Genomic DNA, 23,214 nt, shown 5'->3' on the forward strand with positions numbered 1-23,214 from the left:
CTTACCTTCTGCCTGACTCTAAAACATTACATGATGGCAATGTTGCCTATTTAGAAAAACTTATGGTTGGCTAATCACTACTAATTTTTACCTTAACTCCTGCCTGTCTACTCCTTTGTAGATTTGTTGCTGCAGAAGGAAGGAGTGAACCAGGACAGAAAACAAAGAGCGGCTCCTGCACCTCCCCCATAGGATCAGATCACAGTCCTCGCTGTGTAACCTCTTGCCCCACTGGGGTCACTGTCGGGGTGGGATGGTGCCTGACAATCATGCCTAAAAATATACCTGCTAAAATCTGCTTTGGTGCAAGCAGCATGGGGGGGTGAGTGACAGGGTGAATGGCAGGACACATGCGATCGCAAATATCCTTAACATACCATAATGGTCAGGTAATGGTTTGAGGTCTCTGTAAAGCCCGATGACGTTCATGATCTCCCGAACTGACAGATCTCTGTATTTGTACTGAAAAAAAAAAAAAGCAGAAAAAAATTATTAAAAAACACACAAACCCAACCCGCTTCAGACACATCCCTTCAATATGAATGGGCGGCATTAAACACTTACCTTTTATAAACTTTAAATTAGCCTCAAAATTTTAAATCTATAAATCAGGTAAAAACACTGATTCCCCGATACAGAGCTCCAAACAGTGATAATCACAGGACACAATTCTGTCTTCCTGCAGCCACCACTAGGGGGAGCTCACAGAACACAATTTCTACAATGATACAGTATACAGCAAGCTCCCCCTAGTGGTGGCTGCAGGTAAATGGCCTCAATTGCAGGAGTTATATAGAAAATTATATTTCCGCTTTGGGCAACCTACAGCCACCACTAGGGGGAGCTCACGATACACGGTTTTATTATTGGGTCCGGCATATAAACTGTATGTAGTGAGCTCCCCGTAGTGGTGGCTGCAGACTGGCAGAATTGTATGCTTGTGTTTACAGAAGACACAGGGGTTTGGAGATCCTTTGTGTCCAAGTGAATTTTTGTACATTTTAGGATTTAAAAAATATAAAATGGGGGAGGCCGATACAAGGTCTGTACTCCTCCTGCTCACAGATCAGTGCAGGGACCGCCTGTCCTGGGACAATGGGCGGCTTTATCCAACAGGTACAACTTCCTTGACTAGAAATCGGAGATCAGCTGGTCACATGGGGACTGGTGATGGCAGGTAGTGCTGCCTTCCAGTGACTCATCGCTGCCCGCACATGATTAAGTGACGGTACACAAGGCTTAAAGGGACAGCGACACTCAAAGAACAAAGGCTCTGACAGTAAACAAAGGACACATGCATCTTACAGGGATGAACATCATATAGATACAGTATATGGAGGACAGGTCAGGGGCCAAGATACAGGGGCTGACGGAGAACGAAGTTACGGAGGCGTGATACAGGAAGGGGGACAACGATGGCACAGGGGCCAAAACATGGGGTGAGATGAAGGCCGATGGCACAGGGGCAGAGATACATGGGGCGATACAGAACAAAGTGATTTTGGGGAGAATGACGGCACAGCGGCCAAGGTCAGAATGGCACAGGAGTAATGGTACGGGGAGGGGGGGGATAGATGGAGAACAGCACGGCACTGGGGAACGGGGAGGGGGGAGGGGATAGATGGAGAACAGCACGGCGCAGGGGTGCCGGGGGGGGGGGGGTAGATGGAGGACAGCGCAGCGCAGGGGTGCCGGGGGGGGGGGGGATATCGATGGAGGACAGCACGGCGCAAGGGTATCGGGAGGAGGAGGGGGGGTGTCGATGGAGGACAGAACTGGCACAGGGGTATCGGGAGGAGGAGGGGGGGTGTCGATGGAGGACAGAACTGGCACAGGGGTATCGGGAGGAGGAGGGGGGGTGTCGATGGAGGACAGAACTGGCACAGGGGTATCGGGAGGAGGAGGGGGGGTGTCGATGGAGGACAGAACTGGCACAGGGGTATCGGGAGGAGGAGGGGGGGTGTCGATGGAGGACAGAACTGGCACAGGGGTATCGGGAGGAGGAGGGGGGGTGTCGATGGAGGACAGAACTGGCACAGGGGTATCGGGAGGAGGAGGGGGGGTGTCGATGGAGGACAGAACTGGCACAGGGGTATCGGGAGGAGGAGGGGGGGTGTCGATGGAGGACAGAACTGGCACAGGGGTATCGGGAGGAGGAGGGGGGGTGTCGATGGAGGACAGAACTGGCACAGGGGTATCGGGAGGAGGAGGGGGGGTGTCGATGGAGGACAGAACTGGCACAGGGGTATCGGGAGGAGGAGGGGGGGTGTCGATGGAGGACAGAACTGGCACAGGGGTATCGGGAGGAGGAGGGGGGGTGTCGATGGAGGACAGAACTGGCACAGGGGTATCGGGAGGAGGAGGGGGGGTGTCGATGGAGGACAGAACTGGCACAGGGGTATCGGGAGGAGGAGGGGGGGTGTCGATGGAGGACAGAACTGGCACAGGGGTATCGGGAGGAGGAGGGGGGGTGTCGATGGAGGACAGAACTGGCACAGGGGTATCGGGAGGAGGAGGGGGGGTGTCGATGGAGGACAGAACTGGCACAGGGGTATCGGGAGGAGGAGGGGGGGTGTCGATGGAGGACAGAACTGGCACAGGGGTATCGGGAGGAGGAGGGGGGGTGTCGATGGAGGACAGAACTGGCACAGGGGTATCGGGAGGAGGAGGGTGTCGATGGAGGACAGAACGGCACAGGGGTACCGGGAGGAGGGGGGGTGTCGATGAAGGACAGAACGGCACAGGGGTATCGGGAGGAGGAGGGTGTCGATGGAGGACAGAACTGGCACAGGGGTATCGGGAGGAGGAGGGGGGTGTCGATGGAGGACAGAACTGGCACAGGGGTAACGGGAGGAGGGGGGGTGTCGATGGAGGACAGGACGGCGCAGGGGTACCGGGAGCGGGAGGAGGGGGGAGGGAGACGAAGGACAGGACAGGCATAGGGGCCGGGGGAGGACGGACCAGGGGTCAGAGTGCGGGGGTAGGGGGGACAGCGCTGGGGACGGGGTACGGATGGAGGCCGGCACAAGGACCGGGGTAGGGGGGTGAGGACGGCGCAGGAGTCCGGGAGGGATGTGGACGACACAGGTGCCGGGGGGAGATGTCAGACACTGTCGGTAGGTGCCGGGACCAGTGTCAGGGCCCCGGGGCGCAGCCGTGGTGTCCCGCTCGCGGCCGCTCCTCACCTTGCTCAGCATCTTCTTGAGCTGGGCCTCTGACACCGCCATGGTGAGGAGTGTCCCCGCCGCCTCCGCTCACTGACAATCCCCGATCTCCCTCCGTTTCCTTCTTCGGACTCCCAGAACCAAACCCAGTGAAGCCGGAAATCCAGCTGTCCGCACTGCGACTTCCGCTCCTTGCACACACGTCACTTCCCTGGATACAGCCGTGTGTTACCATGGTGACACCGTTCACTCTGCAGCCGCCATGTTGAGTAAGGGCAGGTCTCCCTGGCTCCAGCATTTTACATTGAGATCCGATATTTACCCAATAAAATCTTTACGTATGAAGATAAATCCATTATACACATCCTCTTTGCGCTCATCTTATAATATTGTATCAAATATTAACATGTACAGCATTTCCCCTATAGCATCAGATTGCATCATATGTTGGCGCAGAAATAACCTCCCAACTACAAATCTGGAAAGGGTCAATTACTGCGTATCACTATGATCTGTAGTAACTTCTGGGACCCGAATAACAGTAGCCCGCGCTGCCACTTCTTGTACCGCATTATGCCGCACTGCCACTTCTTGTACCGCATTATGTCGCACTGCCACTTCCTATACCGCAGTAGACCTATACTGCGGTAGAGTACGCTGCCTCTTCCTATGCTGTAGTAGGCACCACTGCCCCTTCATATACCACGGCAGGCTGTGCTATCGCTTCCCGTACCGCAGTAAGCCACGTTGCCGCTTCCTATACTGCAGTATGCCGCACTGCCACTTCCTGTACCGCGGTAGGTCGTGCTATTGCTTCCTGTACCGCGGTAGGTCGTGCTATTGCTTCCTGTACCGCGGTAGGTCGTGCTATTGCTTCCTGTACCGCGGTAGGTCGTGCTATTGCTTCCTGTACCGCATTAGGCCAGGCTGCCGCTTCCTATACTGTGGTAGGCTGTGCTGCCACTTTCTGTACCGCATTAGGCCCCGATGCCGCTTCCTGTACCGCGGTTGGCTGTGCTGTCGCTTCCTGTACTGTGGTAGGCCGCACTGCCGCATCCTGTACCGCGGTAGGCTGTCCTGCCGCTTCACATACCACAGTAGGCCGCACTGCCACTTCACATACCACAGTAGGCCGCACTGCCACTTCCTATGGTGCTGTCCTGTGGTAGACTGCGCTACCATTACTTATATCGCAGACCGCACTGCTGCGTCCTGTACCGCGGTAGGTCATACTATCTCTTCCCGTACCATAGAAGACCACACTGCCGCTTCCTATACTGCTGTAGACTGTGATGCCACTTCCTATACTTCAGTATGCCGCACTGCCACTTCCTGTACCGCGGTAGGCCATGTCATTGCTTTCTGTACCTCAGTAGGCCATGCTGCCGCTTCCTATACTGCAGTAGGATGTGCTGCCATTTCCTGTACCGCAGCAGATGCGGTTTCCTGTTTTGCAGTAGGCCGTGCTGCTGTTTCCTGCACTGCGGATCGTTGTTGTGATAAATGATTTTTTTAAAAATAAACGACGAGTACACGATACACGATTTGTCACAGATTTGCGATCGCTCGTAGTTGTCACACGGGACGACGTCGCCAACAAAGCCGGATGTGCGTCATGAAAACCATGACCCCGACGACCTATCGCACGATAGGTCGCCTCGTGTGACGCCCGCATTAGGCTCTGTGCGCACTAGAAAGACCTATATAATGTCCCACCCCCTTGCATATTCTAAGCTGGCACCCTTTAGTGACTTTCATGTGGCACTAAAGGGTGCTTAGCCTTGTATTTAGCCAAATAAATAATTAAAAAAAAACCTGACGTGAGGTCCCCTCTATCTTTTGTAGCCAGCTAGGGTAAAGCAGACGGCTGCAGCCTGCAGACCACAGCTGGCAGCTTGAGCTTGGCTGGTAATCCAAAAAAAGAGGGCACCCCACGTTGTTATTTTACATTAAATAAATAATTTAAAACAAAAAACGTGGGAGCCCCCCCAAATTGGATTACCAGCTAAGGTAAAGCGGACAGCTGTGGTCTGCTATTCTCAGACTAGGGAGGTCCACCGTTATTGGACACTCCCCAGCCTAAAAATATCAGGCCACAGCCGCCCCAGAAGTGGCGCATCCATTATATGTGCCAATCCTGGCACTTCGCCCCAACTCATCCCGTTGCCCTGGTGCGGTGGCAAACGGGGTAATATATGGGGTTGATGCCAGATGTGTAATGTCACCTGGAATCAAGCCCTGGGGTTATTGATGTCAAGCGTCTATCAGATACCCGATATCACCAACCCAGTCAGTAATAAAAAAAAAAATAGACAACAAAAAAAGGTTTATTTGAAAAAACACTCCCCAAAACATTCCCTCTTTCACCAATTTATTGAAAAGAACAATCAAATCCGGGTCCAGCGTAATCCAATAAGGGGCTCCTATGATCATCCATACTCACAGTCCCAGTCAATGAAGAACAGAATGTTCCCCATTGGCTGGGAGAGTAATGCAGTGACCTGAGCTAACATCAATAGGTCAGCCCAGGTCACTGCAGGGGATGACGAGCGCTGCTGTCAGGAGGTCAGATGAGATCATTACCTGTTGTGAAGATCTCCTGCACTGCTGACGTCAGCGCTGTCACTGACTTCTATGCCCGCCGCATTCTCAGCAGTATCGCGTGAGCCCGTGACGGCACCTCTAGTGACAGTCTCGGGTTGTCCGCGAGACATGAAGACAGATGGAACGGTCATTTATTGAGCCCATAATGACATCACTTCCTTGCAAAATGTGAATTACGCAGTTAGCTGCAGAAAAGAAGTGACATGCTCATTTTCTCAAGAAATCTACTGAAAGAATTTTCTTGAGAAAAAAACGCAGCGTGCGCACAGCTAATTTTTTTTCCATAGGTTTTGCTGTGGAATGTCTGCAGAAAGGTTACAACCATTTTCTCAAGAAATTTCTGCAGCAAAAACGCACAAAAAACGCGGGTAAAAACGCAGTTTGTGCACAGGGCCTTATGGTTGACGCGTTTCGGAGAGCTACTCCGTACTTATAACCTCTTATGAAGTTGCGTAAGCTATATCACTCCGAAATGCATCAACTATAACAGTTCTCTCGAGGGACGTATTTTCGCTGTCTGTGACCTTGCCATTGTGTGTTTTCAGTGGATTTAAATAAAAGCATTGTTGGAAAGATCCCGTGTTCCCTATGAGAAAACTTCTGCCAAACTCCTCTGGCAGGGACTAATTTCACAGAGAACATCAGGATCCACAGTTACAATTCAACATGCTGAATCCTTCACTGCCGGACCGCATCTGTCAGGAAAGAGTGGCGGGGCCCCATACACAGACGGTAGGCCAAGTGTCAAGTCCCCACCGGAGCTCGCTCCTGCGACTTCTGCTCCGATCACCAGACGAAGCCATGTTCCCACCATGGATAGTGCTGGTGATAGGAGAGGAATCGGTGCCAGTGGCTCTGCTGGGTGCAGGCTCCACTCATCCACTAGGCTGGGTTTCCCTGGAACCTGCAGTACCACTGGCTGACTGTAGGTGGCGTGTGTGTCTTCCAGCTGATGTTGCCAACATTCACCTGCAGCCAATGGGAAGACACCACACCCTTCTTATTCCCCCTCCTGTCACATGACCACTGCCAGAGATAGTTCTGTACTCCTGGTTCATGTGCCGTTTGTATTTTGATTCCTGTGCGCTGACCTTTGCTTGTTTTTTGACTACCCTCCTACCTGTCGTTTTTGTACCTTGCTGCCAGTTCCGGATTTGACCTCTGCTTTGTCTCCTCACTACGCCCTTGCCTGCCGATTTGGTTCCTGTTTTGCATTTCCTGGTTTTTGACCCTGCCTGACGACCACGGACTACAGCCTACCACAGGTAGTGATCTCTGGGGCTCTGTGGAATTCCAAATCCCTGTATAGGGGTTAAAGGGTTGCAGAGTTCTTGGGGTCCTGCTTTGTGAGCGGCTTTTCTCTAGACTCCCCTTACAGCCAGTCTGAGTCTGCGGCTCCAATCAGGCATTACACCAAGTCTGCCAGTATCTGCATATTTGCCAACTTTAATGTGTATTAGGCCTCAAGGCTGATGAGCGACAGATGATCGTTAGTGCTTTTCTACCACTTGTCTTCTTTGAGGGTCTCTGAATTGTAATGAGGTCAACATCAATACCCATGCCGTCATGGGTGTCACAGGTGACAGACAGTCATGTGTTTTTAGGTCATAGAAGGTCACGGTGTTTGGCTGCACAGAATGCTCTATGACTTTCCATTGTTCCTGCTGTCAGTATTCATTAGTATAGGCTTTCCTGCTGGATTCATCTCTCCACTTTTGGACCCAGCAGGAGCTCGCCTTCCACCCAGCTGCTGATCATCATTATTCTCTTGGTGTTTAAATACTCCCCTCTTCCCTGGACTGTGCTGGTGATGTTTTCAGGTCCTTCAAGCTGAGGTTGTAAGCAGGTGGCTTGTACTCCTCTGTGGTACTGTTGCTGAACTCCTGATTCAACTAATAAGTAGCTCATGCTTTTCCCCTGGCTGTCCTTGTGTCATCTATAGTTGTTTAGTGTGGTTGACGAAGAGCTCATCCCATCCATTCCATATTTAGGGTCCAGCACTAGGGATACCTAGGGTCAGGTATCCAGCTTGGCGCCTTGGTGCGGAACCTATCTAGGTTGGTGAGGGACCCCAGGGACCAGCAGTAGGATTGATCAGGAGTCACCATCTTCCTTCTCCCTAGACACAGGGTTTCCTTCCCTTCCCTTTCGCTTGGTACTTCCCTGAACTGTAATGTCCCCACCGGACTCCGCTCCTGCGACTTCTGCTCCGATCGCCAGGCGACGCCATGTTCCCGCCTTGGATAGTGCTGGGGATGGGAGAGGAGTCTGTGGCTCTGGTGGCTCCGCTCATCCACTAAGCTGGGTTTCCCTGGGACCTGCAGTACCACTGGCTGACTGTAGGTGGCGTGTGTCTTCCAGCTGAAGTTACCATCATTTAGCTATAGCCAATGGGAAGACACCACACCCTTCTTATTCTCCCTCCTGCTGACCGCTGCCAGAGATAGTTCTGTATTCCTGGTTCCTGTCCCGCCCTGTTCTGTTTAGTGATTCTGGTGTTCTGACTTCTGCTTGTTTCCTGACTACCCTCCTGCCTGCTGCTTCTGTACTTCGCTGCCGGATTCGGATTTGACCTCTGCTTTGTTTTCTGATTACATCCTTGTCTGCGTGATTCTGTCCCTATTTTGGATTTCCCAGTTCGACCCTGCCTGGCTACTACGCTCATCGGACTGCAGCCTACCACTGGTAGTGATCTCCAGGGCCCTGTGTAATTCGAAATCCCTGTATAGGGGGTCAAAGGTTTTAAGGTTCTCGGGGTCCTGCTTTGTGAGCGAAGTTCTCGGGGTCCTGCTTTGTGAGCGGCTTTCCTCTAGCCTGCCGATTACAGCCAGTCTGAGTCTGTGGATCCAGACAGGCATTACACATACCTAGTGTGACACATGCCAAGTAATGGGAATAACTGGGAGACAGTGAGGTTCCTAAAAAATAGTAGACCCGTTCTCTAACAGCAGTGAGGTCTTTTCCCTTCAAATCATAAGGTAAAACGCAGTGTCTGCAGGAAGGATATTGCCTTGGCAGAAGCAAATGTTTCTGCCTTATTATCCGCCTCTTAGTTAGCAGCATATAGCCCAAATCTTCTAGATCACCCCGAAATAAACAAGCAAAAATTATTTGAAAAGGATTTTATTGTTGAATTAGTTTAAAAAAAAAATAAAAAATGTTACATTCTTCAATATATTCACAGCATTATGGACTTGAGAGAACAGCACGTCTTGTACTCAACTAACAAGAACAGTTTCAAGAAGGAGTTGAACAAAAATATTTGCAGGACCCTGGTCCAACCTATAGTCCATGGCTGCCGTTCCAGAGCCCTGCGAACCTCCCATTACTTACCAGAACCCACGGAGCCTTTTCTAATTAGTAGGCCCGACACAACGTCATCATGTAGGCAAAGATGAGGCAATATCGTACTGGGCCTATGAGGATGCCGCAGGTAGTAGGAGATCATAGGGCAATGGAACAAAGTCCAGCAAATACTGTAACTTCTCACAACTCTATAGTTTCAAATAAGCAGTATACAGTGCAAATGCATACATTATATACATAAAAGATAACAGAGGAGACAAACAAGGAAATAAGAAGTAACAATAAAGATCTATTGCTATGCATCATCTCTTGTAACTATGCATCATCTTTGGCAAATGGATGAATGCAGCATATAACAAAGTAGAGAAATATATTTTTTTGTAAATACATTTTATTTTTTACATTTATTGTGTAAATGTTTATATAATAAAATTCTGCAATATATAATATCTTTTTATCCCGTATAAAAATATAACAAATTGACCACTTTCACAACTCTTTGACCTTCAAAGCCAAAAGTTTGGTCTCGGTGTCATCGACAATCTGTCTTATCTTCTGAAGGCAGTCGAGGTATATGTCAATCGCCTGCTGGTTTTCAAGGTTGACATCTTCTGGCCGAGGCGCATTATCTGTAGGAGTTACAGCAGGATCTAAGGTAAAAAAAAAAGAAGGATCACAATACCTATAATAAAACGTGAAAAGAGGTTTCCAAGACTAAAGAGTATATATGTGAACCTAGTCTTAAAAGGGGTTGCCCGCTATCAGGGCAACCACATTTTCAATTAAAGGGAACCGGTCACCAGTTTTGGGGCCTATAAGCTTTGGCGACCACTACTGGGCTCTTATATATAGCATGCTAACATACTGTATATAAGAGCCCAGGCCGCTGTGTAGAACGTAAATAACACTTTATAATACTTACCTAAACTGTTCGCTGCGGTGGAGTTGGGTCATATGGGCGTCTTCGTCCTCCGGTTCCGGCACCTTCTCTTTCAGCCATCTTCGTCCTCCGGTGCCAGCGCCTCCTCTCGTCCTCCGGTGCCGGCGCCTCCTCTTTCGGCCATCTTCGTCCTCCGGTGCCGGCGCCTCCTCTTTCAGCCATCTTCGTCCTCCAGTGCCGGCGCCTCCTCTTTCGGCCATCTTCGTCCTCCGGTGCCGGCGCCTCCTCTTTCAGCCATCTTCGTCCTCCGGTGCCGGCGCCTCCTCTTTCGGCCATCTTCGTCCTCCGGTGCCTCCTCTTTCGGCCATCTTCGTCCTCCGGTGCCGGCGCCTCCTCTTTCGGCCATCTTCGTCCTCCGGTGCCGGCGCCTCCTCTTTCGGCCATCTCCGTCCTCCGGTGCCGGCGCCTCCTCTTTCGGCCATCTTCGTCCTCCGCTGCCGGCGCCTCCTCTTTCGGCCATCTTTGTCCTCCTTCTGAAGCCTGTGTACATGAAGCGTTCTACGTTATACACACTCGCTGGTTTCGCGCAGGGTCACTACAATACTTTGATCTGCCTTGCTCACGGTAGATCAAAGGGCAACTGTGCAGGACCTTAATGCCGGATAGTGTGGATAACGTAGGATGAGTCATGCACCCCGACTTCAGAAGAAGGAGGACAAAGATGGCTGAAAGAGGAGGCACCGGCACTGGAGGACAAAGACGCCCATCTGACCCACATCCACCGCAGCGACTGTTTAGGTGAGTATTATAAAGTGTTTTTTACGTTCTACACAGCGGCCTAATCTCTTATATACAGCATGTTAGAATGCTGTATATAAAAGACCACTGGTGGTCACCGCAGCTTATACGCCCCAAAACTGGTGACAGGTTCCCTTTAAGCAGTCCCTTTTGTAAAATAACAATAACAGATGCTCACCACCCACACTGGCACCGTTCCAGAGATTTAAGCGCCAGGTCACGTGACATAGTTTTGCCAATCAGTGGCCGCTATTGAGCTGCTGCGCTCTTCTTACAATCTTCCAAAAGCGCACCAGTCCAATAGAGACCTCTGATTATTATGCCACATAAGCTCTGCAGCCAATGTATCACAAGCCTCTATATTGCTGGTACGGTGCCGGTACAGGAGGGGAGCATCTGTTAACTTTATTTTACAAAAGGAAATAATTAATTTAAAAATGTGTTGTCCAGGTAGTGGACAATCCCTTTAAGACCAGGTTCAAATGACGTATATTTGATACATATTTTTATCTGAAGCTTGCAACGTTTCGGCATCTAAAATCTGTGCATAATTTTTGCACTTATTCATCAATGCTTATTTGCATTTTCTGGTTGCAGAAATCAGCCAAAAAAATGTAAACAATAGGATGCCAGGGTAGTGGTTTAAGGTCCCCCATTGAAATGAATAAAAAAAAAATTGCATTAAAAAGCTGTATTTATGCAACAAAAATATTGACATGCTGTGGATTGAAATGTAAAAAAAACAAAATGTCAGGGGATTCTGCACCAAATAAAGATTGCAATTTGAAAAGTGTATACATAAAATGCTGCATATTTAATATGTAAAAAACCCTAGGGACAAATCTCAAGGCAATACACAATGTGGAAACAGAGTATTACAGATCTTGCCTACGGGATAAGTTTGGAAATAAAATTAGGACTCATGCAGTTTCACCCTTTCAGGAGGCAGCGTTTGGGCCAGCCAGCTAACGCTCGGCACGCCCATTCCTGAAAAATTAACACTGCTAGTGATTAATTAAACTAAAGTTAATAATGACAACATTCAGTAGGTAGCGTTGAAGTGGTTGAATTACGTGTAAAGGAAGTTGATAATTGTCGACTGGCAACGAAAACTTGACGTGAAAAATGCTGGGAGTTGCAATTTAGCATTAAGCGGCCTTTGTCTGTCATTAGCTGAATCAGCTCAGCCTGAGATGTGTGAGTGCAATGTACACAACAGGATTTGTGTCTGTACTTACAGGACCTGTGATGATGTCACATGGAGGGGAGAAGTCACGTGTCGCATGATCAGCTCCTCTGTGTGCAGGACTCTGCTGTGCTGGTTACAGGATTTGTCTCTGTGCTTACAGGACCTGTGATGTCACATGGAGGGGAGGAGTCGCTCCTCAGTGTATGCAGGTTTCTGCTGTGCTGGTTACAGGATTTATGTCTGTGCTTACAGGACCTGTGATGCTGTCACATGGAGGGGTGGAGTCGCTCCTCAGTGTATGCAGGACTCTGCTGTGCTGGTTGTGATGGTGCTGGATGAGGTGAAGTTTATATGTGGGACGGCTCGGCTGTGATGATGTCACATGGAGGGGAGGGATTAGCAAGTAACCACGAGTAATCACATCGGCATATATATATATTATATATATATATATATATATATATATATATATATATATATACACATACACATACACACACATATACATATATATACATATAATTATATATATATATACACACACACATATACATATATATACATATAATTATATATATATATATATATATATATATATATATATATATATATATATATATATATATATATTACATACACACATTATATATATATATATATATATATATATATACACACACACACACACACACACACACTGTATATATCAGACGATAATCAAATATGGCATAGCATTAATACTTGTATATAGATCCACTTCTGTACTTGCAGAGGCGTCATCTTGAGCCACGGATGGAGCAGCTGCAGAAGATAATATAATATATTATCAGCCGTGTAAATATCATACAGAAAAGTTGCCATCCATAAGTCACATATTCAGCCTTCATACATTCATAGTATGTGTTGCATTTGCAATTCCTATTGGCAGAGTTTGAGGTCAAAGCGTTTATTTTTGGGCAGAAGGAACTGACAAATTTCTTTCTAATTTCATAAATAGGATAAGTTCACACCAGCCATGATTCTCCCTTCTGAAGGGATTGGATCTAGTATTGTAATGACACTCGGCTCAAACTGTGATCAGAGCATGATCCGGGTGTCATTTACGGTGATCTGATTATCTCGTATGCAAGAATCGTATCACAGGTGCGGAGAAGATGGGGAACTTAATTCCTCCATCTTCTCCATTGTCTGTATCAGATGTCATCACAGAGCAGTCTGATATTTTGCATGTGCCCATAGACTTGAATGGGTGCGTGCTGTCTGATATTCGCTGCCAATTGCAGCAATTTTTTTTTTCATACCAATTCAGCATAATAAAAAATAAAAATAAAAAAAAAAAAAAAAAAAAAAATCACTGGTTGGCACTGTCCCATAGTATGACACTGGGCCAAGTGCTATCCGGCCAAATATCAGCTAGCACTCATGTTATAAGCTCGTGTGAGAGAACCCTTATAATAAAACTGGGATTGCAGATCTCAGTCACAACTGGAATTTAGAGGGTACCATCTCCGCTTGGATCAAGGCAAGAGCTACAATCTAGAACTGGACTTTTAGCTTTAAAACAAGACCAAGACTGCAGTTCTGGCCATGATCCAGGCCTGTTGAAATGACGCCCTCCTCCTTCCACCATGAGGTAGTGCAAGAACAGAGAGGGGCGGCAGTGACGGGGTGCATGCTTGTCAAATGCATAAAATAAAATCAAAAAACATGTCAAACCCTGTATGCTTAGGGGTTTTGTTTTTTTTTGTTACTGGAAATTGTCACGGTTCTGCAGTGAGGTTTTTGGCAATGGACTGTGAACAGGTGAAACATTTATGAAATCTGTTTTACCTGTAAAAACCATGTTGCCACAATTCACACTGCAAAACCGTGGCAAAGAAGGGAATTTTGTTACTTACCGTAAATTCCTTTTCTTCTAGCTCCAATTGGGAGACCCAGACAATTGGGTGTATAGCTACTGCCTCCGGAGGCCACACAAAGCATTACACTAAAAAGTGTAAGGCCCCTCCCCTTCTGGCTATACACCCCCCGTGGGATCACGGGCTGCTCAGTTTTAGTGCTAAAGCAAGAAGGAGGAAAGCCAATAACTGGTTTAAACAAATTCACTCCGAATAACATCGGAGAACTGAAAACCGTTCAACATGAACAACATGTATACCCGCAAAAAAACCAAAAATCCCGAAGGACCACAGGGCGGGTGCTGGGTCTCCCAATTGGAGCTAGAAGAAAAGGAATTTACGGTAAGTAACAAAATTCCCTTCTTCTTTGTCGCTCCTAATTGGGAGACCCAGACAATTGGGACGTCCAAAAGCTGTCCCTGGGTGGGTAACTTAATACCTCATGTTAGAGCTGCAAAACAGCTCTCCCTTACGAGGAGGCAACTGCCGTCTGCAGGACTCCTCTACCTAGGCCGGCGTTCGCCGAAGCGTAGGCATGCACCTGATAATGTATGGTGAAAGTGTGCAGACTCTACCAGGTAGCTGCCTGGCACATCTGTTGAGCCGTAGCCTGGTGACGTAATGCCCAGGACGTACCCACGGCTCTGGTTGAATGGGCGTTCAGCCGTGATGGAACCGGAAGCCTAGCAGAACGGTAGGCTTCAAGAATTGGTTCTTTGATCTATCGAGCCAGGGTGGATTTGGAAGCCTGCGACCCTTTGCGCTTACCAGCGACAAGGACAAAGAGAGTATCCGAGCGGCGCAAAGGCGCCGTGCGGGAAATGTAGATTCTGAGTGGTCTCACTAGATCTAACAAATGTAAGTCCTTTTCATACCGATGAACCGGATGAGGACAAAAGGAAGGTAAGGAGATATCCTGATTAATATGAAACGAGGATACTACCTTAGGGAGAAACTCCTGAATGAGGCGCCACACTACCTTGTCCTGGTGGAACACCAGGAAGGGAGCCTTGGATGACAGTGCTGCTAGCTCAGACACTGTCCGAAGAGACGTGATCGCTACCAGAAAGGCCACTTTCTGAGATAGTCGAGAAGGTGAAACATTCGTCAGAGGCTCGAAAGGCGGCTTCTGGAGAGCAAGTAGTACCCTGTTCAGATCCCATGGATCTAACGGCCGCTTGTACGGGGGGACGATATGACAAACCCCCTGCAGGAACGTGCGTACCTGAGGAAGTCGTGCTAGACGCCTCTGAAAAAAACACCAATAGCGCCAAGCCTTGCCCTTTAAGGGAGCCGAGCGACAAGCCCTTTTCCAACCGAAATTGCAGGAAGGAAAGAAGAGTAGGCAATGCCAATGGCCCGGGGGACACTCCTTGTACAGAGCACCAGTATAAGAAAATCTTCCAGGTCCGTGGTAGATCTTAGCAGACGTGGGCTTCCTAGCCTGACTCATAGTGGCAACGACCCCTTGGGATAATCCTGAGGACACTAGGATTTAGGACTCAATGGCCACACAGTAGGTTCAGGGCCGTAGAATTCAGATGGAAAAAACGGCCCTTGGGACAGTAAGTCTGGCCGGTCTGGTAGTGCCCACGGTTGACCGACCGTGAGATGCCTGTCGCCAGAGCTCTTTGATCGCAATGAAAATCGGGACCTTGCTATTGTGCCGATTCTTGACACCCGTCCGGGTGCAGAGACCATTCTGCTGCGTCCACGCCCTGGTAACTGCGGATATGGCGTATGCTCTGTCTGCCACCCACATCAGAATCCGGCTAACTTCCTGGAAGTCTCGCCGACTGCGTAGTCCGCCTTGGTGGTTGATGTATGCCACCGCTGTGGATTGTCCGACTGAATTCGGATCTGTTTGCTTTCCAGCCACTGCAGGAAGGCTTGTAGAGCAATATACACTGCCCAGAGCTCCAGACAATTGATCTGAAGAGTGGACTCCTCTGAAAAGAGTTCTTGATCGTCTGAGAAAGAGGGACGTTCCTGTGTAGGGACGTCGACTACTCCTCCCATTAGCGAAGAATGTTCCATTGAAGTGGACGCAGATGAAACTGCGTGAAAGGGACTGCCTCTGGATGAGGCGTCTCCTTGAAAGAGAGACTGCACCCCCGTCTGTAGTGAACGCTGTTTGTCCAGCGGACGCTTCACTATCGCTGAGAGAGTGTGAAAACTCCTTGCCAAGATATGCCAGCGATTGGGTTTAACTTTGAAAAGTTGAAGACCCACCCGAAACCCTGGAAAGTCTCCAGCGCCATGTTCAGGCTGTGTTGGCATGCCTCTTAAGAGAGTGCCTTGACAAGTAGGTTGCCTAAATAAGGGATCACAGAGTGACCCTGAGAGTGCGGGACTGCTCACACTGCTGCCGTGAAGTCGGTGAAAACCCGTGGGGCTGTCGCCAGACCGAAGGGTAGGGCTACGAACTGAAGATGCTCGTCTTCAATAACGAATGGTAGCAAACGCCGGTGTCCTGGAGCAATCGGCACGTTGAGATAAGCATCCTGATGTCTATTGATGCTAGGAAATCTCTTTGAGACATTGAGGCAATGACGGAGCGGAGGGATTCCATCCGGAACCGCCTGGTTTTCACGTGCTAGGTGAGCCGTTTTATGTTGGCCCTACGACCAGATCGGAGTAAAAAGCGTATCTTGTTCCTGAGGAGGAACAGGGATTACTACTCTTTCTGCCTTCAGAAGAGCCTCGGCTCGGCCGGTGAGGAAGTTTTGGGACAAACTGTCTCTCATCCACCGGCCTTTGACCTGTGGCAGGTAAGTGTCGCTAAAGCGGGGGAGTCTGCGACCGATCGGGGACGCGGAGTGAGAGGGCTGAAAGTCATGAGGAAAACGCCGTGGTAGCGGTTCCTCCTGCTGCTTTCCCCGGGCGTGATGGAGCCCGCCAGGAATCTGCGCCCCTCTGAGCCTTTTGCGTCCTTTTGGACGAGGACCACTGGGACCTGCCCGAGCCTGGGAAGGACCGAAACCTCGACTGTCCATTCTCCTGTTGGGTTTTGTTTGATGTGGGCCGGGGTAAGGAAGAATCCGTACCCTTGTACAGTTGAATGATTACATCCAACCACTCACTAAACAGTCTGTCACCAGATAACGGCAACCTGGTTACGCACTTTTTTGGAAGCAGCATCTGCTCCAATCCCTTAACCACTAGGCTCTGCGTAAAAACACGGAGTTGGCGGACGCCACTGACGTACGGCTCGTAGCGTCTAGGACAGCATTAACAGCTTGAGTCGCAATGCCGACATTGCGAGGTTAAGGACGCTACTGCGGCCAAGATGTACATGTGACAGCGTCCCCCTGCGCAATACTAGCTGAAATAGCTTGGAGTGCCTCTACGGCTGCGAATGCCGGAGCAACCGATCCGCCGATAGCTTCATAGACAGATTGCAACGAGAGGTCTATCTGTCTGACAATGGCATGTTTAAGTGAAGTCCCATCTTCCACTGCAACTATAGATCTAGCCGCGAGCCTGGAGATTGGGGGATCCACCTTTGGACACTGGGTCTAGCGCTTGACCACGTCAGGGGGGAAGAGACACCGCGTATCCTAAATACGGTTGGAGAAACTGTTATCGGGATAAGCGTGGAGATTCTGGACTGCTTCTCTGGAGTCAGAGTGACCAGAAAAATACTCAATATACACTTGAGATACTGAAAGAGGGATTTATCCTGCTGTGAAGCTGACTCCTCCACTGGAGGAGTTGAGAGGGAAATACCCAACTTTCCATTGATGGACGCTATAAGATTATTCACTATAGCGTCACCATCCGGTGCATCCGGATTGAGAGCGGTCTCAAGATCAGAGTCCTGAACAGCTACGTCTGTCCCCTGATACAGAGAGTACTCCTGTGGTGAACCTGACCAGTGATGAAGTCGAGGGCCGTTTCCATGGAGCTCGCTTAGGCCGTCTGGGACTGTCGTCCGTGTCAGAGCCTGCACCCTGGGATGTATGGGACCCCCCTGGAACCCTGATTTATTCCAAGTCAGGGTGGCCAGGGGCATTGAATCAACCTTGGCCAAGGTCTATCTGGACTGCAAAGTCTGTAAGCTATTAGTCATAATCACAGACAATATAGCAGCGGAAACTGCAACTCCATCCCTGTCCATGGACAGGAATCACAGGTGGTCTTTTGGCTACCTGTAGCGGAGACCCCGGTTGAGCAATTGCACATACTGGGGGTCCTGGAACCGTATCACGTGCAGTACAAGCAGCATAGAAAGCCTGTGCCTTGGCACCCCTGCTTTTTTGCTGTTGTTGTCTAGCCATCTAGGAGCATTAGCTAAGAATAGCGACCTTACAGTGAAAGCATACAAGCATGAAGTACAAATAAACACTTCAGCATATGTAGTACAAGCAGCTTAGAAAGCTTGTGCCTTGGCACCTTTGCTTTTCTGCTGCTGTTGTCTAGTTATTCAGGAGCATTAGCGAAGAATAGCTACATACAGTGAATGTATAGCATACACGCATGAAAATAAACACTGCAGCACATGCAATCCAAGCAGCATTGAAAGCCTGTGCCTTGGCACCCTTGCTTTTCTGCTGCTGTTGTCAAGTTATCTAGGAGCATTAGCCAAGAATAGCGACATACAGTGAATGTATAGCATACAAACATGAAAATAAACACTGCAGCACATGCAATTCAAGCAGCATTGAAAGCTTGTGTCTTAGCACCCTTGCTGTTTGCTGCCGCTGGCTAGCCATCTAGGCGGGTAGACAGCCAAGAATAGCCATTACAGTGCCATGTATAGCATACAAGCCCAAAGGACACATGACACTTCAGCACATGCAAGACAAGCAGCATAGAAAGTCTGTGCTTTAGCACCGCTGCTTTTTAGCTGCTGTTTCTAGGCCTGCATCCTGAATAGCGACTTTACAAAAGTACAGCAGGAGACTTCGGCATTAGTGGGTCAGCACTGCAGCTGCCGCTTACCGCCCGCACAAAAGCAGGTGTGTGGCGCCTCCTGTGACTACTAGCTCAGCGCTTGTCTCCGTTTTCCCGCTCTGCGTGCCGGAATGGCTGCCGGCGTCCAGAGAAGAGGGGCGGGCCGAGGGCGTGCCCGAGACAAGAGCGGGAACCCGGCGTCCCACTGAGTCTAGTGAAGGGGGCTGGAGAATGCAAAGCAGACTCCAGCTCCCTGCGCTGACTTACTGTACAGCGTCCCGCCCCTTCCCTGACTGGCAGGGCTGGGGGCGGGAACGAAAGGAAAACTAGGCCGCAAAGCCGGGGACTCGAGTAATAAGCGCGGCCGTCCTATGTGCACGGCCGGCGCGGAAGTCCCCGGCGCACCACAAGTCCCAGCCGCGCCACAGTGTAAAACACCCAGCAGCGGCCGGCGCGGCAGTTCCCAATACATAAATTCACTCAGCAAAGCTGCAGTGAATAATAGCACAAGCGCTCCGCGCTGTTGTCCCCGGCGCACTAACACTCCCAGCAATGCTGGTGCGTGTGTGCGCGATGTGTACGGGGACACAGAGTACCTTAATGTCGCAGGGCCCTGTCCCTGAGGATACCCAGCTCCAAATCCAGCAGGTTCTCTGGGTCTGTGGATGGAGCCCGGTCTCAGTGCCTGGAGACCGGTAAGATCCCACTTCACCCAGAGCCCTGAGGGGGGATGGGGAAGGAAAACAGCATGTGGGCTCCAGCCTCCGTACCAGCAATAGGTACCTCAACCTTACAAACCGCAAGTGGGGTGAGAAGGGAGCATGCTGGGGGCCCTATATGGGCCCACTTTTCTTCCATCCGACATAGTCAGCAGCTACTGCTGACTAAACAGTGGAGCTATTGCATGGATGTGTGCCTCCTTCGCACAAAGCTTGAAAACTGAGCAGCCCGTGATCCCACGGGGGGTGTATAGCCAGAAGGGGAGGGGCCTTACACTTTTTAGTGTAATGCTTTGTGTGGCCTCCGGAGGCAGTAGCTATACACCCAATTGTCTGGGTCTCCCAATTAGGAGCGACAAAGAAGGGAATTTTGTTTACTTACCGTAAATTCCTTTTCTTCTAGCTCCAATTGGGAGACCCAGACAGTGGGTGTATAGCTACTGCCTCTGGAGGCCGCACAAAGAACTACACTTAAAAGTGTAAGGCCCCTCCCCTTCTGGCTATACACCCTCCCGTAGGAGTACGGATTCCTCAGTTTTAGTACCAAAGCAAGAAGGAGGAAAGCCAATAACAGTTTCAAAAACAAATTCAATCCGATAACAAGATCGGAGAACTTAAGAAACAACATGAACAACATGTGCACCCGAAAAACGAAACCCTAAGAACAAATAGGGCGGGTGCTGGGTCTCCCAATTGGAGCTAGAAGAAAAGGAATTTACGGTAAGTAAACAAAATTCCCTTCTTTTTCGCTCCTAATTGGGAGACCCAGACAGTGGGACGTCCAAAAGCAGTCCCTGGGTGGGTAAAAAGATACCACATGAACGGGCTGTCAGACAGCCCTTTCCTACAGGTGGGCCACCGCCGCCTGAAGGACCTGTCTACCTAGGCTGGCATCTGCCGAAGCGTAGGTATGCACTTGATAGTGTTTGGTAAACGTGTGCAGACTCGACCAGGTAGCCGCCTGGCACACCTGCTGAGCCGTAGCCTGATGCCGCAATGCCCAGGACGCACCCACGGCTCTGGTAGAATGGGCCTTCAGTCCAGATGGAATCGGAAGCCCAGCAGAACGGTATGTGTGAAGAATTGGTTCCTTGATCCACCGCGCCAGGGTGGATTTGGAAGCTTGCGATCCCTTATGCTGACCAGCGACTAGGACAAAGAGCGCATCAGAACGGCGTAGAGACGCCGTGCGAGAAATGTAAATCCTGAGTGCTCTCACCAGGTCCAACAGATGTAAACCTTTTTCAAATTGGTGAACTGGATGCGGACACAAAGATGGCAAAGTGATATCCTGATTGAGATGAAAGGAAGAAACCACCTTGGGAGAAAACTCTGGAATTGGACGCAGTACTACCTTGTCTTGGTGAAACACCAGGAAGGGAGATTTGCAAGATAACGCCGCTAGCTCGGACACTCTTCGAAGAGACGTGACCGCCACAAGAAAAACTACCTTTTGTGAAAGCCGAGAAAGGGAAACCTCTTTCAAAGGCTCGAAAGGCGGCTTCTGGAGAGCAATGAGAACCTTGTTTAGATCCCAGGGTTCCAATGGCCGTCTGTAAGGAGGAACGATATGACAAACTCCTTGGAGAAACGTGCGTACTTTAGAAAGCCGTGCCAAGCGCTTCTGAAAGAATACGGATAGCGCGGAGACTTGACCCTTAAGAGAGCTAAGCGACAAACCTTTTTCCAACCCAGACTGCAGGAAGGAAAGAAAAATTGGCAATGCAAATGGCCAGGGAGAAAACCCTTGAGCCAAGCACAAAGCTAAGAATATCTTCCACGTCCTGTGATAGATCTTAGCTGAGGATGGTTTTCTAGCCTGTCTCATTGTGGCAACAACTTCATGAGATAAACCTGAGGCCGCTAGGATCCAGGACTCAATGGCCACACAGTCAGGTTCAGGGCCGCAGAATTCAGATGGAAAAACGGCCCTTGAGACAGCAAATCTGGACGGTCTGGTAGTGCCCACGGTTGGCCTACCGTGAGATGCCACAGATCCGGGTACCACGACCTTCTTGGCCAGTCTGGAGCGACGAGAATGGCTCGATGGCAGTCGGACCTGATTTTCCGGAGAACTCTGGGTAACAATGCAAGAGGTGGGAACACATAGGGGAGTCGGAATTGCGACCAATCCTGAACCAAGGCGTCTGCCGCCAGCGCTCGGTGATCGTGAGACCGTGCCATGAAAACTGGGACCTTGTTGTTGTGCCGTGACGCCATCAGATCGACGTCCGGCGTCCCCCAGCGGCAACAGATCTGCTGAAACACGTCCGGGTGAAGGGACCATTCTCCTGCGTCCATGCCCTGGCGACTGAGAAAGTCTGCTTCCCAGTTTTCCACGCCTGGGATGTGAACTGCGGATATGGTGGACGCTTTGCTTTCCACCCACGTCAAAATCCGCCGGACTTCCTGAAAGGCTTGGCGACTGCGTGTTCCCCCTTGGTGGTTGATGTACGCCACCGCCGTGGAATTGTCCGACTGAATCCGAATCTGCTTGCCTTCCAGCCATTGTTGGAAGGCTCGCAGAGCAAGATAGATTGCTCTGATTTCCAGAACATTGATCTGCAGGGTGGACTCTTCCTGAGTCCACGTCCCCTGAGCCCTGTGGTGGAGAAACACCGCTCCCCACCCTGATAGGCTCGCATCCGTCGTGACCACTGCCCAGGACGGGGGATAGGAACGACTTTCCCTGTGACAATGAGGTGGGGAGAAGCCACCAACGCAGAGAGTCCTTGGCAGTCTGAGAGAGGGAGACAGTCCTGTCGAGGGACGTCGATTTCCCATCCCATTGGCGTAGAATGTCCCATTGTAGAGGGCGCAGATGAAACTGCGCGAACGGGACCGCCTCCATTGCTGCTACCATCTTTCCTAGGAAATGCATGAGGCGCCTCAGTGAGTGCGACTGGCTCTGAAGGAGAGATTGCACTCCTGTCCGTAGCGAACACTGCTTGTCCAGTGGAAGCTTCACTATCGCTGAGAGAGTATGAAACTCCATGCCAAGATAAGTCAGAGATTGGGTCGGGGTTAGATGAGACTTTGGAAAGTTGATAATCCACCCGAAACTCTGGAGAGTGTCTAGTGCCACCTTCAGACTGTGTTGGCATGCCTCTTGAGAGGGTGCCTTTATAAGCAGGTCGTCTAGATACGGGATGACCGAGTGACCTTGCGAGTGCAGAACAGCTACTACTGCTGCCATGACCTTGGTGAAGACCCGGGGGGCTGTTGCCAGACCGAAAGGTAACGCTACGAACTGCAGGTGTTCGTCGTGTATGACGAAGCGTAGGAAACGCTGATGTCTCTGGTCTTTTTGAGTCTTTTTTGACGAGGCGAATTGGGACCTGCCCGGTCCTCGAAAGGACCGATAACCAGACTGACCCTTCCTCTGTTGGGGTTTGTTTTGTCTGTGTTGCGGTAAGGATGAGTCCTTACCCTTGGAGTGTTTGATGATTTCATCCAAACGCTCTCCAAACAATCGGTCACGAGAAAAAGGCAAATTGGTTAAGCACTTCTTGGAATGAGAATCTGCCTTCCAATGTCTCAACCACAGGGCCCTACGCAAAACAACGGAGTTGGCTGACGCCACTGCCGTGCGGCTTGTAGCGTCAAGAACAGCATTAATTGCGTACGACGCGAATGCCGCCATTTGCGAGGTCAATGGTGCTACCTGCGGGGCAAATGCACGTGTGACTGAGTCGACTTGCACAAGCCCGGCTGAGATAGCTTGGAGTGCCCATACGGCAGCAAAAGATGGCGCTAACGA

The 23,214-nt window shown here is 50.0% G+C and overlaps 2 protein-coding genes across 2 annotated transcripts in view; both read right to left on the reverse strand.

The window, feature by feature from the left end:
• Positions 1-3,344, reverse strand: part of TSG101 (tumor susceptibility 101) — a 43,586-nt gene extending 40,242 nt beyond the window's left edge. Inside the window, exons 1-2 of the mRNA XM_075325484.1 lie at positions 3,186-3,344; positions 378-462 (exon numbers count right to left, since the gene is read on the reverse strand). Of these exons, the coding sequence (XP_075181599.1) occupies positions 378-462; positions 3,186-3,227 (127 nt within the window). The 5' untranslated portion in view covers positions 3,228-3,344. The remainder of the gene's footprint in view (positions 1-377; positions 463-3,185) is intronic.
• Positions 3,345-8,875: 5,531 nt separating this feature from the next.
• LOC142254472 (tumor susceptibility gene 101 protein-like) overlaps positions 8,876-23,214 on the reverse strand; it is a 67,834-nt gene continuing 53,495 nt past the window's right edge. Inside the window, exons 6-7 of the mRNA XM_075325536.1 lie at positions 12,683-12,742; positions 8,876-9,724 (exon numbers count right to left, since the gene is read on the reverse strand). Of these exons, the coding sequence (XP_075181651.1) occupies positions 9,564-9,724; positions 12,683-12,742 (221 nt within the window). The 3' untranslated portion in view covers positions 8,876-9,563. The remainder of the gene's footprint in view (positions 9,725-12,682; positions 12,743-23,214) is intronic.

Source organism: Anomaloglossus baeobatrachus, chromosome 10, assembly GCF_048569485.1.
Source record: "Anomaloglossus baeobatrachus isolate aAnoBae1 chromosome 10, aAnoBae1.hap1, whole genome shotgun sequence".
NCBI lineage: Eukaryota > Metazoa > Chordata > Amphibia > Anura > Aromobatidae > Anomaloglossus > Anomaloglossus baeobatrachus.